At 35.2% G+C, this 16,587-nt stretch overlaps 1 protein-coding gene across 3 annotated transcripts in view; it reads left to right on the top strand.

Moving 5' to 3' along the window:
- The first annotated feature begins 3,643 nt into the window (after positions 1-3,643).
- The window catches only part of grik2 (glutamate receptor, ionotropic, kainate 2), a 182,297-nt gene continuing 169,353 nt past the window's right edge, over positions 3,644-16,587 (top strand). For 2 of the 3 annotated variants that reach the window (XM_026272436.1, XM_026272438.1), the window contains exons 1-2: positions 3,644-3,726; positions 6,136-6,477. In XM_026272436.1, coding sequence (XP_026128221.1) covers positions 6,351-6,477 — 127 coding nt within the window. In that variant the 5' untranslated portion in view covers positions 3,644-3,726; positions 6,136-6,350. Of the gene's footprint in view, positions 3,727-5,735; positions 6,478-16,587 lie in introns of those variants that run through there. The other variant, XM_026272437.1, reaches the window with a different exon arrangement.

Here is a 16,587-nt window from a genome sequence, read left to right as displayed (position 1 = left end):
TTTCAAACTAAATTAGAGTTAATAACTAAAATCTTAAACTAAAATAGTTTATTTTTATTTATTTTTTTGTAGTATTTTTGGGATTCTTGGCATAGATAGGCCAGTAGGAAATCATGTAAGAGGAAAGGGAAAAATTGGAGTGGGACTCAAACTCAGGTCACCTGAAGCGCAACGGCACAATATGTCAGAAGGCTTGCCCATATGGCTATGGCTCCAACATGTTTAACTTTTTATTACATTATACAAGTTGTAAAAATGTCACAATATATTTTAAAATGCATAGTCAAATTGTAAGAGTTTAAGTCTAAAAACGACTTAAATGAATGAATTTCCATTTTTTTTTTATTCACAAAATGTATTCTACAACCGCATATTTTTGAAACATTATGCTGTTTTCTATTTATTTTAGACAATGCTTTTTCCATTCAGACATATTATATGTGTGTGTGAAAAATAATAATATTCCACTATAAAAAAAAAAAAAATGAAAGAAAGAATGAAAATCCAATTTTATTGCTTAATGAATTTGATGAAATTTCCTGCCATAATAATTCATTTTCAAAATATAATAATGAAGCGCTAGATATTTTTGACCATGTAACATTTTTTTTATTTTCTTAAAATAATATTAAATGCTGTTCAAATTCAACTCACTCGTTAGGTTTATCAACTCAGTTTTAACAACCAACCTACTGCTCACAGTTTTGAAAAAAAAAATCTTATTTTTAATACTAAATTGTCATATTGAAAAAGAAGTGAGTCATAGTGTCATTTGTTTTCAATTATTTCATTTCAGTTCATTTTCAATGAATTAATATTTCACACACAATCGATAATATATATATATATATATATATATATATATATATATATATATTTTTTTTTTTTTTTTTTTTTTTAAGGTGCATATTGGATGTTATTCAAAATTAGCTCATGCTCACATATAACTGGTGTAAATAAACTTGACAATTTAGACTGAGTGCTGCCTCAATTTTAACACCTAAACTCCCACTCACAGTTTTGAAAAAAATGGAAGTTGCCGTTTTCCCACTTTACAGTTGGTATATATATGTTCTACCTATTCAGCTGTGGAAATGATTAAGTTCAGTGTCTGACGTTGTATGTTTTTACCAACCAAACCAGCACAGTAACACTACCATGAAACTATAACACAATGTGAACAGACAGAGAGAGAGAGAGAGAGAATAAACTGGACACCATAATGAAAAGGTTACAAAGACTGAACTCACACAATTTTCCCCTGTGTTAAAACCAGCAAGTCCTTACTCCATTCCCATAGACACAGCACATTTATAATCTTGTGGGAATGCCACAGAATTTCACAAATATCACAGCGCTTGTTTGTCTCATGCAGTGTTTCCTCACTAATATTAAGGAGGCACATTCTAGGAAGAATGACAGGAGGTCTGAGAGCATGGGCTGATCCAGCCTTTGCGGTAATCCACCTCCATCTTTGTTTGGGATAATAGGGGCGACCAGGGGCTCATTAAAGTCTACAGACTGCAGTGTATAAACTGCTGAAAGACCTTATTAGTGCTTCTCTAATTCAAAAAGCAGCCGAGGGATCTTAATAGGGATGTCACCATAAATAATTGGTGCGAACACGAGACGTTCAAAACTAGAAATTAGTCTTGCACCACACAGGATCAGAGATAAGCCGCTTGTTGATATTTCCCCTGTTTACAGAAGATGTGACGTGGTAGAAATATGAAATAAATCACAATTTAGATTGCACTGCGTTACACATTTGACTTACTGCGTTTGCTTTGTCCCAAACATATCACAGGAATAATGCATAATTTACAATGATAAATAAGTGAAACACACATATTTCTCTAAAGAATGTTAGATTCTATTTTAATTTTAATAGAATTTTTAAAAGGGTCATCATCAGCACATAAAAGTAGACATTCATTGTATTCGGATAATTTGATAGTTTTACAGGATACATATATATCTTAATGTATAGATGTGTGTGTGTGTGTGTGTGTGTGTGTGTGTGTGTGTGTATATATATAAGCTGTAAGCACAGACTTTTATTTTGTATGCAATTAATTGCGATTAATCGTTTTGGCAGCACACTCTCTCTCCCTTTCTCGCTACACACTATATATATTCTATTCATAAGTGCACGATTATTGCAGTGTTTTGGTTGCTTATTTATGTCATTGTGTTCTATATGTCTTATTGTTTGTTACACTGGCGGTGTGTGTCTTTAGATGTGTATTTCTTTCCGTGGCAGATAAGGTGAATAATTAATTTCCTCTCCGATATGGTAGACTGGTTGTAATTAAAGAGAGAAGTGAAAAGCAATGAGACGCCTTGCTTCTATCACTTCCTCTCATTGTTTCTTTCTGTCTATCTTTCTTTCTTTCTTTCTTTCTTTCTTTCTTTCTTTCTTTTTCATCCATATGAAGTCAGAGTCTCATAACACAGCCGCACGCACAAAAGAGAAAGAAAGCTGAGACTATAGTGAATGTGTCCTTTAGAAGACCCCCAGAGCTGTCATGGCTATTTCAAATGCAGTTCACAAGAAGAAGCAATCTCATTATTTGGGCCATACCCCTGATCACACAGTCTACGAGAGCAGCCTGGTCAAACTCTCATTCAAGACTTAGAGTCAGGGACAAGATGATTTGTGTCTTGTCTTAGTCAAAGATGACAAAGAATGTTGTTTTTCTTTTCTTTTGTGGATATGAACTGACATCAGATATATGTGGTGCAAGTAGGCAATATGAATGCCAGACAACACACGGATGGAAGAACGGACAAGTGAACAAGGCAACACAATAAAACCACACTGGAATTCCTTGAGGCCTCGAGTCAATCATTATATAATACATGCCTTTGCAAGTTCAACAACAATTTCATGATTTACATTTCATAATCGTTAAATTATATATATTCATACCATCCTGGTCAATAATGATTCAATAGCTTTCTGTAGCATTGGAGGCAAATGCATACTGCTTAAATGCATACCCATATGAAAAAAAAAAAAAAAGAGTTTAAAAGCCCGGTAACTACTTAAAGTTAGCATTTAAAATAGATTATTTCATACTTTAAATTATGATAAACATGATTTTGCTGAAAATATTGTTTATTATTATTATTATTGAACTTTTTTTTTCAAGTAAAAAAAATACACATATACATATTTATGTATGGAAATATATTAAATATTATGAAATGGCTTTAATATTAAACAAGATTCAAGAAAGAATAATATAATATATATATATATTATAATAACTCTCCTTAACTTTATTTTCATACCAGTCAAGAATTGTAAAATATACAATCACCAAAATTCCATCCTACAGTGTTGATAAGTTTAAATATAGCAGCAGCTCATGGTTGAAAATGTTGAGAATATTTATTTATTTCTCGTTTGCCGTCTCCTATCACTTACAGCACGCGATTAATGTGAAATGGCAGCTGAAAGCATACGTTAAATCCAGCGTCACCTCGTTACCTTGCTTTATGAATGTTTCAAATGATATACTCGAAGCATATATCGATTAAACGCATTTATTTTGAATGATAGCGCAGCGCAAGCTGTGTGTCTTTAAGCGGGGAGTTGTGTTCGACCGACAGGAGGCGTGTCTCCTCCACAGAGCCGAGCGGCTCCTCCATCTGAACACATGAACTACTGCTCCCACTGTACTCACACTTCATCAGCCCGAGCTGCTCTCAACAACCGAGGTAAGGACATTTATCTTCACCATCACCACATTTTAACGGCTGTCACGTTGCTTTTAAATTGATATCGAATTTAGACGTTGAAACGACTAAAGTTAACTTAGATTTCACAGCTGGGACGGAACAGTTCAATTGATCAGACTGCTGCATGTGCTTATTTTTAAACCATAAACAATAACTGAGGCAACAATTATATTCAACTATTATTGTCCTTGGCAAAATAAAAAATAAAAAAAAATAAATGAATGAATAAAAAAAAATATATATATGTATGTATGTATGTGGTCTTATGATACTTTTTTCACCTTAATTACAAAGGTGGTTATGATTAATGACTTATGAGGTAATAAAGAATTTTGAGACCCCAGGTTTGACTATATGATCCTCTTTTAAAATGCACCGCCCCTCACACGGTATCTCTGTCACACACACACACACACACACACACACACACACACACACACACACACACACACACCCACCTCTCTCTGAATCTACATGCACGTATGTCTTCTGAGAGGATGAAGGAAGCATCACTAAGTTATTAAATATGCCCTTGCCAGGAAATAGTGTGTCACTGCTGTTGATGAGTCTTTTAGCATCACTTGAATTACTTTTGTGGGAGCCATCACTTATGGTGAGACATTTTATTTTAGTCTCAAAGGATACACTTTAAAAACGATCTTTGGATGTTTGAGCAGATAAGCACATACACCGCACAAGTGAAAGAAATCCAAAAGCAAAACCATGGTTATAACAACGAATATACACATCAAACACGACTTTTCATACTGTATATTATTTTATTATTTTCCAGAGTGATTAGTTAGCGGATCATTGGATGTCAAAAAAATAAAAAACAACAACAACACATATTTACTATTATAAAGTACAATTAATTTTACTATATATACACTTTTAAACATAGATTCATTAATTATCCGTCCCAAATTTTATTTATTTATTTATTTATAAAATTTTTGTTGCAGAAAATAAAACTGAACACACCTCTCAATTTGACACAGTCGCAATAGGTGCATTCATTACGTTTGTATTTTAGTGATTGGCCTGTATACAATACTCAGACATTTCTTGCAGGAAACAAATCCTTAATGGCCCATCCGAAAGGATAAAAGAGTGTGTGTTCCTGCAGCTGTGAGGTGATGGCAGCTGATTCCGTATAAAGCGACGTGAATGCGGATACTGATGAAATACAGTAGTGGCTTGAGGAGCCTCTGTCGTCGCTGTCCGTGGTGCTGAAAGCCACCAGCGCTCTCAGAGCTCAAGGCAATCTATTCTAGTGCACATCTAAAACCTATTTTGAAAGTAGGGGCACAATCGAGGTCTATTTAATTTAAGTTGCACAGGGTTCGTCCTCATTAGGCCCTTTCCTGGTTTCAAAGGCCCCCAGAGCACAAAGAGCTACGTAAAGCTGCGGATATCATCTTCGATATGTTCTTATTTTGTAATCTTCGTATTTGGACAGCGCGGGAACAAATACGGGAAGAATAGAAGAACTTAAGCGCGCACACACACGCACACACTTTCTGTCATGTCATCACATAAATTTAACATAGAAAACGATAAGGCTTTAGCTGTTAATTATTTATTGTGGTGTGCATGAACAATATCATGATAAAAATAATAAACCACGATCATTGACGTGATATCTCAATTTTTTGACAGAAAATAATACCAAGTTTCATAGTTTTATTGTAGCAGAATATATACTATATATATGCAGTGATGATACCCCCCCCCAAGTAAAAAAATAAATAAATAAAAAATAAAATAAATAATAGTAATACTACTACTACTGATAATAATAATAGTAATAAATACAAGTTTTGTTTATTTATTTATTTTAATTTATTATTATATTTGCTAAGTAATCGCAGTAGAAAACAGTAGTAGGAAGAATAAATAAAATTATGCGATTTCAACATTTATACGAAAGTTGTAGGGTTTTGTGTTTGTCTTCATCCAGTGTAACTGCGGTCATTTGTTAGATTCTTAAACTATGCAAAAATAAATAAATAATTAACACTAATACAAATATTTCTGTATGAAATACACAAGACAGCGTAGGCTGCACAGCAGAGAGCTTACGGACAAACGGCTGCTCCTTAAGCATCATCTGATCGTGATATCTATGAACAGAGATGTTACATCCATGCACGCACGGCTTTCGCTTTGAGACGTGAAGCATGTTAGAGTAGGAAATGGATGTTGTGAGTGGTCAGTGTTGCGCTCGCGTTGCTCTCGGCTCGACGTCAGTGTGAGTGCAGCAGTGCAGTAGACAGCATTACATGAGCAGCCTGCGCTCGTCGCTGCCGCTTCTGCCTTCTGTGCGTTAAGCGATCCGCTACACTAGCTCTCATCACTCATCCCCGTATTGCTCTGCTCTTCCAGGCCACCCGTGCATGGATTTCTCCTGGATTCCCCATCTCTAACATGGACGCCCGGTCGGAAGGTTGCTCCTTTGCGCAGTGAGACGGACATGCGGAGCATCGCTGATATGGAGTGTCCTCTTCTGTCTCAGTGACCATGCCGTGATCACATCGCTGACAAAAACACCTCCAAAGCAGAAATAAGTGGGAATCTAACGATCCATCCAGGGGAATGACATGCAGTGTATCGCAGGCATCATGAAGATGTGCTCTCCTCTGGTAACTCATCAGAGATGGCTTGGGCTGTTGCTGCTCTTACTGTGTGTGGGATATTCTCACGGGATGCCACATGTGTTAAGATTCGGTAAGAGCCTTTTCTTAAAAAAATAATAAATAATAATAATAATAACAATAAAAAACGTAATTTGTCGTGTTAAACGTGAAGCTCCTGCTGTTGTTTTAGAGTTGCTGCTCTCTGTGTATTACTATATTACACAAACCATGAATGTTAAATGAAAGATGCCATCGTACCATGACTTCCCCCTTTAAAAAGTGTTAAAAGTCGGTGTCGACTTGTAGAGAACGCCACTTTTCCAAACACAGAACTTCCTCTGCCCCAATCACAAATGCAGAAGTTGCGTACAGGTTGTGACGGATGCAAAACCCCTTCCAAAGACTGTACGATACACCGTTGCATATTTCATCTTATGCATAAGACAATATGCTGTTGCATATTCTCTTGTTCCATATTGTTTCTGAATGTTTCATGAGCAGAAAAGTCAGGCTGTGAAGTATTGCAGTGGAATATTTTGTTCTGTTATTGCCTAAGGTCATAAGAATTCTATTCTATTCTATTCTATTCTATTCTATTCTATTCTATTCTATTCTATTCTATTGTAGTGTTAAAGTTACAGTGATATTCAATACAATAAAAGTAACCTGTAATTGTTACATTCAAGAGCCATTTTTACCTGATTTAAACCATATGTGTTGTGTTGGTAAATAAAATAATTTCTAAGTCTTACTTGAATAAAACCAGTTATTGGTAACAATGGTAACAATGTAGGTTATTTTTGTATTATTATTATTTTTTCTTTTTTTTTTTTTAGTGCTGAGAACATTGAGGGTTTAATATATACACAGTAGGATATCGAGTGTGTATTAGGCACCATTGTATTTCAGTTTTGGATTGTACTATTGGCGTTTGCTATGCATACTATTTTAAACATCAGAGAAAAAGTTAGACATGATTTAGAGTAGGCTTTCACTGCATAGATATTCTCTTGCATGTTGCTATTAGCAACCATTTAATGAATGCTTTGAGGAAGGCCATCCAAGCTCAGCATCACCTCCCAGAACTGAGTCACAGGCGCTTTCTTAATAGAGTTGTAGTTTTAATAGGAGTGAATATGTTCGCTTCAGTATTATTATGGTCAACAGTGGAAGTGGAAATTTCAAAAAAAAAACGTCAGCAGACTAGTATCAAAGCTGTTGCTCTCTGGGCTGAGGCCTGTCTGATGTGCTCCTTTTTCAGTCTCAATCAATACAATCAAATAATGTCAAATGCACCTCAGGGATTTCCGTTGCATAGCCACAGGGCTTGCTTTAATTATGTGATGTAATAAGCTGTTTTTTTCTCACTCCAGGACACTAGCACAAACCGAAAAACACATCACACAATCACACACCCCAACAAAATTTTGCCTTCAAGTCCTGTAATCATAACTGATTTCCTCAGGTGCTGCCTTAAACTGTGAAACTAATGTAACATAATGGAGAGATTTTCCAAATTTAGTTTATTATTACTATGCATGGTTTGCAATTAGCAGGATGGGTAAGTACGCTTCGTGCCACAGGGGAATTAGTTAAAGCCTGCAAACAAACATTAACAGCTTTTGCACTTTAATTGTTAAAATGCATTTTGCACGTGATGGGTGTATTTACCATATAGACTTTGTTGTTGTTACGAACACATATATGCAATGTTTTAATATGGCAAAGAATTTGCTTTCTTTAAAATCGTATAATATATATTTTTTCATTTAACTAGACATTTATTTGCCATGGGATTGTTAAAAATAGTAGCAGCAATGTTAATTGGCAGAGATGCATGGGTATGTTAGGCTTATTATTGCTCTTATTGTTCATGGTAGCTTTGTTTCTCATTATATACAGATATTCACTGCTGAGCGCTTGGATATTGTGTGTGTGTGCATAAAAATAGTGCGGAAGATCACATTTCTCTTAGTTCCAGTGGGATATCTTCTTGTGGGTGTGTAAGTGGCACAGGTTTGTGAATAATATTGCATCCATAGCTGTATAGGAGAAGTGAGGGTTTCTCTTCTTGCGCAGCAGAAATACATGATGTTGAATGGTATGATGAGGAGATGGGAAATGCAACGAGCGCTACTGTCTTTTGCATGTGTCATCATATTCTCCATCCCTGCATTAGGAAGCAGCTGTCTGTGACAACATCTGGCTCTCAGCCACTGTCCCCCCGTCCTCTGTGACTTCAGCTGCCCTTCTCTCACTCTCACACACAATTCTCTCCACGTCTATACAAACACTGTTTATATTCCAAAGCATTTGATACATTTACATTTAGATGTATATATATATATATATATTATTTTTTATGAATTTAAGACTCTTATTTTTAAGCAAGAATTTAAGCAAGTCTATAAATTATCTTTCAGATAATATTTTAGCACATTTAATACACACTACACTTTTAAATATCGTACATTCTGAACAGTATACTGTATGTTCCTGCTTTTATTGTGCACAACACAACATTTTAGTGCAATAAAGTCCAACGAAAAAGTGTTTTATCGAAATGTAAAAACTTGCTGCACCTGAAGAGAAATCAAAACAACTTTTCAGCTGACATTAGCAAGGCCATGCAGGCATCTGAATAGCACTAACCAACAGCTAAAAAACTGTTTAGTAATCTTTAGTATTTTTTTAGCTTCAGTATTTTTGATGCTTTCTTTTTATCTATTTATTGGACTACATACATATTTAATATCTGAGTGAAGAAAAGCAGCAGAGACAAAGAGATCTGCACTGCCTTTAACAATTAACTCATTAACAAAAATGAACAATGATGTGCCAGTGCCACAGAGAGATACAATAACAACTAGAGCTGATCGGGTCATAACACAAAATAAACAAAGAGCTGTCTGGTCAAAAACAATACAATTCACCAGGGCACACTCTTAATGAGCACAGCAAGACTATCAAGACATGAAAAGTCTTTCTCCCTACTGTGTTAGGATTGCAAGAGCAACAGGGGGGAAAGAGCTAAAAGGTCTAAAAGTGCTCATACATTTGCTGCAAGCATAACACATTATATATTAGTAGGTCTAATTCTACTACTATAATATGCAAATTAATTTCTAATTTCAATTTAAAACAAATCATTTTTTACAAAAAAGAAATGCATCTTTAGCTAGAACTATGCAATATATTTGTATTTATATATATTTTTTAAACAAATATTTAAGATTAGTTATAATTTGTTGAGTCATTATCAGTGTTCTTAAGGATAATGCCTCTACAGGACCAAATGGTAGCCCTGCCCCAAACTCACACCAATGTTTGAATCACACTTCGGTATTTCAGGCATTTGATGGAATTTCCACTTCGAATTAGAACAAGGACATTGAATTAAACAAACCTAAATCTTAAAGACACTGAAAGTGGCAAGTGTTTCCCATTATTGAGGCTGTATGCTGTCCTTCAGTAGTGCTGACCATTCGTTTGCTCCAGTGCTGAATCCATGACCTCTGGTGCAGGCCTACTTCATCAAGGACATACCTGACCTTGAGAGACAAAGGAGAGCATATCACAGACATCTATATTTGTTTATATGCTGAGCACAGAGCTTAAAGTTCATATCTCATGTTTCAAGGTTGTTCCTAGTGTGTTGTTATATCACTGTCCATCGAAACACTTCGGAGACCTTTGCAAGTGATTGTTTCGGTTTTTTGTTTGCTTAGCTTCAGTGATACTGAGTCTGAATGTGAATGTGGACATACCTGATGACTAAGAACAGGCCCTTCCCACGTTACTCCTACCCACAAGTCTGCAAAAAATTTTACCTGCAAAAAAAAAAAAAAAAAAAAAAAACAGATCCTTCACGGAACCAAAGGTTTTTTTGTGTGTGTGTGTGCTACAGTAGCTTGTTTAGTGACTATAATGGCATGGTTTCATGAAAAAATTTTTTATTTTTAACTCAGATTTGTTTTATAATCTTTGTCAAATTAGGTTTAGGGTATGGTTTAACATAGGTAATACACTATTTCAAATGTAGTAGAGTACATAAGACATTTCAATTGTGAAATAAGCAACTAGTGTTGGGTAAAATTACTTTTAAAAGTAACGCATTATAATAGTGTGTTGCAATACAATATAAGTAACTAATTAAGGTATTCAGTTACTTTTTCAGTTATTTTTTTTTTGTCACCTATGATAGGCTTGCTTATTTGTTTTTGATTAACAAAACAACAAAATATTATATTTTTGGCAACTGTAAAGGCCCTTTCACACCAGATATTTTGTTGTAAATGTAAAAGTAATGCTAGCTACTTGAAAAATGTAGTCTGATTACACACCAACCCCCAACACTGGAAGCAACGTTGTGTTATTTTTGAAGAAATTTCGCTTCAGACACATTTTTCCAGTGAGTTTGGATTTGTCTTTCATCCCTGAATGACCCTCAACGCTCATAGCCACCAAAGTCTTGATCTCCCAGTAATATTGTGCCTATTACAATCCCTTCCCTTGATCCCCATTGTGTCCTCATACCGTTTCTGTTTGCCCACCTACAGGTTTGTCCCTGGGTAGAGCTTATAGTGTTATAGTTATAGTGCCTCTGCAAGCACGCAGTGGCTTCAGTTCTCTTTAACTTTACTATCTTTGTACCCCTGGTGTCTGTACTTCCATCCTTGTATAAGCTGGACCTTGAAGCCTTGGCCATGGTGTTGTATCTTGCATCCGCTCGTTTTTTACTCTCCTCTGGACCATTTATTGAACAAAAACATCCTGTACAACATGGACTAGTTTTAATTGCTACCATCAACCCACGTAAATCCATTTTACTCCCTTCAGTTATTCAAGCGAATCTCTGCTCTGATCTTTCTCTGGATCAGTGATCATAGCCGCACTCAAAGCTTTGCCAAGCTTCAAGGCACAACCAAACAGCTTCTCCTATTTAAAATCTGCTCAACAAGCACTCATTTCATAGTTGTCCATTATGATTCTCTCATGGTAGTCAGTAAACCTGGGCAATCAGTGTTAGAGGGATTTCCATGCTTTTTGGTTTGTTTGTTTTTCTGATACAGGGCAAAGCAAAGCTCTTTGCATATTGTTGATAATGCTCATCCTCTAACCACTGATACACATTACCTGCTCCAGAATTCAGTTTGCAGCCGCATTTTGAAATTTATACGGTGTTCTTCTACACACCTAGTCTATACTGACCTCATTTTAGTCACTTAAACTTCCAGCAGCTACCTCAAGCAACACAACATGAGCACTTTAAAACCCCTGAAACTGATATAGAGATCCATCCAGAGATTCTCTTTAGGAAGCTTCTCCAACTTAATTATAGAAAGCCAACCAAACATGTTGACGTTTTTCAACACCCCAAAGCAATTTTCTGAAATGGAGTTGCACAAAAAAGATCAGAATTGTTTATACAGTGCCACCAAGCAAAATGCTAACCAGTGTTGTAGTTAAGACCAACTTTTTCATAAGTCCTTGCCTAGTCCTGAGCAGGTTTAATCAAAAAAGGTACAAAAGCTATCACTGGGTAAAAAAGGTACAATTTAGGTACTAATATCTACATTTTAGGTACAAATATGTACCTTTAAGATACTCATGTGCACCTTTTAGGAGTAATTAAGTTACAATGGTGTACCTTTAGAAAAATTACAACTCCAGTGACAGCTTTTGTACCTTTTTTTTTCTTCCTCTTTTGTTTCTCTTGAGTCCCAGTCAGAGTTAATACCAAGCCCAAAGCTCCTGAGACAATACCAACACCATGAAAATATAAGTTTGGACATGGTAAATTGTTAGAACTATTTCTAATTAAAAAAAATATATATAGTTTTGTTGATATGGAGTAATGTATTTAGGTCTATTCAGCAATATTAAATAATATATTTGACTCAAATACAACCAGTTAGATGTTACCATTTTTAGGTTACCATTTTTAAAGTGTACCTTTATGGATACCGTGTCTAACCTTTTAGCAAATTCTCAAGCAATTATTCATGCATAAAAAAAGAAAAGAGAAAAAAAAAACTTTTTGAAGAGACTTTTGAAAAAAAAAAAAAATGCATCGATGGCCTTGTTTTCTTAATCTATGAGTATTTTTCGACAGTAATGGGTCAGTTTCTAGACCCTGCTCAGTAAATGTAAATAATACATGTTAGTTTATAACAGATTAGTTTTGTGTTGTACAGTGTATATAGCGATGGACCTGAGGATTGAGATGTGCCACAGGGATATAAAACTGGAGCAGTTGCAATTTGCAGCAGAAGTCTCACGGCAGAGAATCACTGCAGGTGTGGAAACGGCCAATGAAACTGCAGGAGAGTCAGCCGTATAAAAAGAAGCTAAGCTGCACCATTTGATGAGACCAGAAATAAAAGAATAAGAGGATGGGCAGCACAAACCCACTAGACGAGCAGAACATATCTGAATATGATGAATATTAAAGCTCCTTTTCTTGGCTCTGAAATAACTAAAGGTTCTGCAGCTCTGTTGGAGAATTACCAAACATGAGAAAAGAGTAAATGCAGATTTACTGAATTTGAGAATTGTTTGCTTCTTGTTAAACATTTTAGTTTGTCCCTTGTGAGAAAGATTTAATTTAGTATACTTAGTACTTTATGGAAATATACATAAAAAAAATCTTAAATATGAACTGAATGTGATGTTTTGGAAACACTTAATTAAATTTAATTGTTTTAAATGCAATTTGCAGAGTTAAAAGTCAATTTTTGACCAACTGAGGTATCACCTAAGTATATATTTATGTGAATTTATAATTACTTTTTATTTTAATAATATTATATGATCTGCAATGCAGTTTTTTAAATATTCTTTTAAGATTTGAAATACACTCGTAACTATTAATACTTATTTTTCACAAGGGATTCACAAGTCTTATTTGTTGCATGTTACTGTGTTAGATTAATCTGTTGTGTTTTACTGAGGAATAACTTTGGAAGGACTAGTGGTAATACAACAAATACAATTTTCATTCTTAAATGAGAAAAAAATAAATAATTAGTTAAGATGGGGCAAGTACAAACTCTTGGCAGCAAATACAGCAAGAACTAGACCGGCTGGCTCCACAGCAGGAGTTGCATTGGAATTGCTTTTAGAGGCAGAGTTGCAGGCAAATGGTAATTCCATTTCAGTTCACAAGATTTCGTTCTCAGCTTGGCTGACTTGAAGATCTCTATCGGTGGGTAAAATGTTCTGTTCCTGGGTTATGAAGAGGCTCATGTTGCATATGTATGAGTTTGCATGTGTGGCTGACCTGGGAAAGAAGGACATTTTTCAAAAAATAAAAAATAACGTGGATGCATGTTAACTAGACCACACATTATATGTGTATGAATTGAACCAATGCCACTGCTGGCCATTAGTGTTGGATATTTTTGCTCTTTCCCTAGTAAAGCAGAAAAGGAGCTCTCCTTGTTTGACTGTAAACATTGGGAAAGTATATTATTAAAGAGTGGACTTGCCTTAAAAAGTTTTTGATATGACATTAGCATGTTGCTAAGCAAATGGAGCCAAAGTTGGAAATGTAAATTTGGTCAAGTATGCTGATCTGTTAAGACTTGAAACACAAAGACAGGAATATTATCACAAAACACTGGTGTGAATCTGACGTGCGTAGCATACTCTTACATCATATTTAGTGCTGTGATTGGTTTGGCTAAATTATTGGAATTCGATTTTTGTAGTCTGCCAGTAATGCGTACAAAACTTGATGTGCATTTTGAAGAACGGTCTTTGTAAGAATCGGTCAGAAGCACAGACAGACCCCAGTGTTCCACGATTCAGTCTTGGTCAATAATTCATCTTGATAAATTTGAATAATCTCACTGTAGGGTATGTACACTCAGGCCCGTGTTCACTACAGAAACATGATTTAAAATCTGCTCCAAGAAATCAATATGGATGCAAAGCCAAAGGGCTAGATATCGGAAAGTCGTTCTTTCACTCTGACTAGGTAGTCTTGGGAATTTCTGCTGATATGCTATAAATCCAATCTGAAATGTCATATTAAATGTGGGATCGGCGTTTAGAATGTTAGCAGTTCGCTGGAGGCATGAGGTGCATGCCGGTACCTTTTTTGATGCTTGTTGTCCACTTCTTGAAGTTTAAAAAAGTATTTTAAACTGAGATTTACCACATTATGAAAGGAGTAATGAATGCATGTTATTGACACCAACCTCTTTTCGTCTTGTAGGAGTCAATGATGTTCCTTTTTCAGTGCTTCTGCCACAGTGCACTGTACACTGCATAATGTCCAAACTGATTAAAGTTTTCTCATTTATAAATTGACTACTATGTATTTTCTTATAATATACACTTAAAAAAGTGAAATGACTATGTCATTTATTTAAAGTGCATTTTATTATGGTCTAATTGATTTTTTTCTTTTTTTTATATAAGTTTGTTTAAAGGCAATTAATTGTTTACAGTAAAATTAAATTGTAAGAAGTCAAAACGTTTTTTATTAAAACATATATTAAGAAAATATATTAAGTATGTTTTTTATATTAAATGATAAGGGCGTGATACATTATGTAAATCAACTTTATGTGATTATTTTGAAAATACATATTTATTTTTTATATATATTTTATATATTTTCTTTCTTTCTTTTTTGCGGTTGCTAAAAGAGTAAAAGATTAATTGAATATGTTCTCAAAACTAGCATAAGGATCCGTAACCAATTTTTCTGTTATGCATTCTTTCTTTGTGATATGTTACTATGTAGTAACTATGTAATAACATAGCTAGTTACATCATCCTTCGGATTCCAGGTCAGAGTAAATGAGGGCTGGTTCTGAATCCCCCGGCTGATCATCAGCACCATTTCAGTGGAGAGAAAATCTTTAATCCTTTCTTTGTTTTCATCATTCTCTCCCTCAAACTTCCTCACTAGTTATCAATTGATACTGCAAAATCAAAAGCACGTCCAGTACCCTGCAGCCCAAACAGAATCATCCCATTCACCAGCAGATGGGAGCGAATCAGGGTGCTTATTAAACACCAACTCTGCTCGGCAAGACCCATCCCAGCTGACATTTTCGACAAAGATATGAAAACAACAGGAAGGGAAGGATGGAATCACAGACGGAGGGCTAAAAGAGACACTTCATATATAACTGCTCAGATTTTGCGATGTTCTTCTCTCACTGGCTTTGTGGGAAATGTAGATCTGACATAAACCATTGGCCTTTGTGCTCTGACTATCAGGTCACGCTCCGCTGAGAGGAAATTCGGAATGTCGATAGGTCAAGCGTAGTGTAAGCACTTCCATGAGAGATTCCAGACCATTTCCATCATACAGGCTTTCATTTACAAAGGTCATGAGTGTGTGTAGATGTGAGGTTTGCTGTTGTACCTGGTAGGAGTTTGTGGGGATATGGGAAATGTTATTTATAGAAATCACTGTAAGCGTGAAAGTTCACCTAAACATGACTTATTTACTCATCCTCAGGAAGTAAATAATGATACAGTTATATTACTAATTACTGCACACAAAACTGAAATCACTTTCACTTGACCTAGTAAGCTCCAATCTGATTGATTGGTTTTCTTATTTTCATAACCTGGAAAAAAAAGTTGGGTTTTCAAAGTACGAGGTTGATACAACAAGTGTTTCTTAAGATTGATCTTCCAGGTTGAAATTCTTTGAAAGATGTTGAATGATATCAGATTACTTTATGGACATTTTAGCACACTTTTAAAGTGAAATATCCAGTGAGGGGTGCTGAAAGCATGCTCAGTTTTATCTGAAACTGATCAATATAAATCTGTAAAAAAAATTTATTACATTGGTTGTTGTATTTATTCTTGCAGTTTGGAAATGCAATGGTGAGCGGCGGTGCTAAAACTTGAATGCTTTACCAGGTGGGTTATCGAGCAAAGTGTACTGCATCAGAAAAGCCATAAAAGGGAGCTGGTTTTCCTGATGCAATATAATCTCCGATTTAATCAATAATCTGTCACTGTAATCATAATAAGTGTAAAAAGGAATACAAGTGTTTTACTGCCATGTGAACTGCATGCATTTGCATGTTTTGCAAAAAATGTTGGTAGAGGCTTTTTCCTATGTTGAACCTGTGTTGTTTAAAATCTAACCTAAAGATTTTTTTGGATGTTTAAGTGCTTATGTATATATATTTTAAACACGCGCTTTCATGTGTGCAGGTCTCCA

The sequence above is a fragment of the Carassius auratus genome, chromosome 9 (genome assembly GCF_003368295.1).
Source record: "Carassius auratus strain Wakin chromosome 9, ASM336829v1, whole genome shotgun sequence".
Taxonomy (NCBI): domain Eukaryota; kingdom Metazoa; phylum Chordata; class Actinopteri; order Cypriniformes; family Cyprinidae; genus Carassius; species Carassius auratus.
The sequence above is the reverse complement of the archived record's forward strand: the minus strand, read 5'-3'. Positions and strand labels throughout refer to the sequence as shown.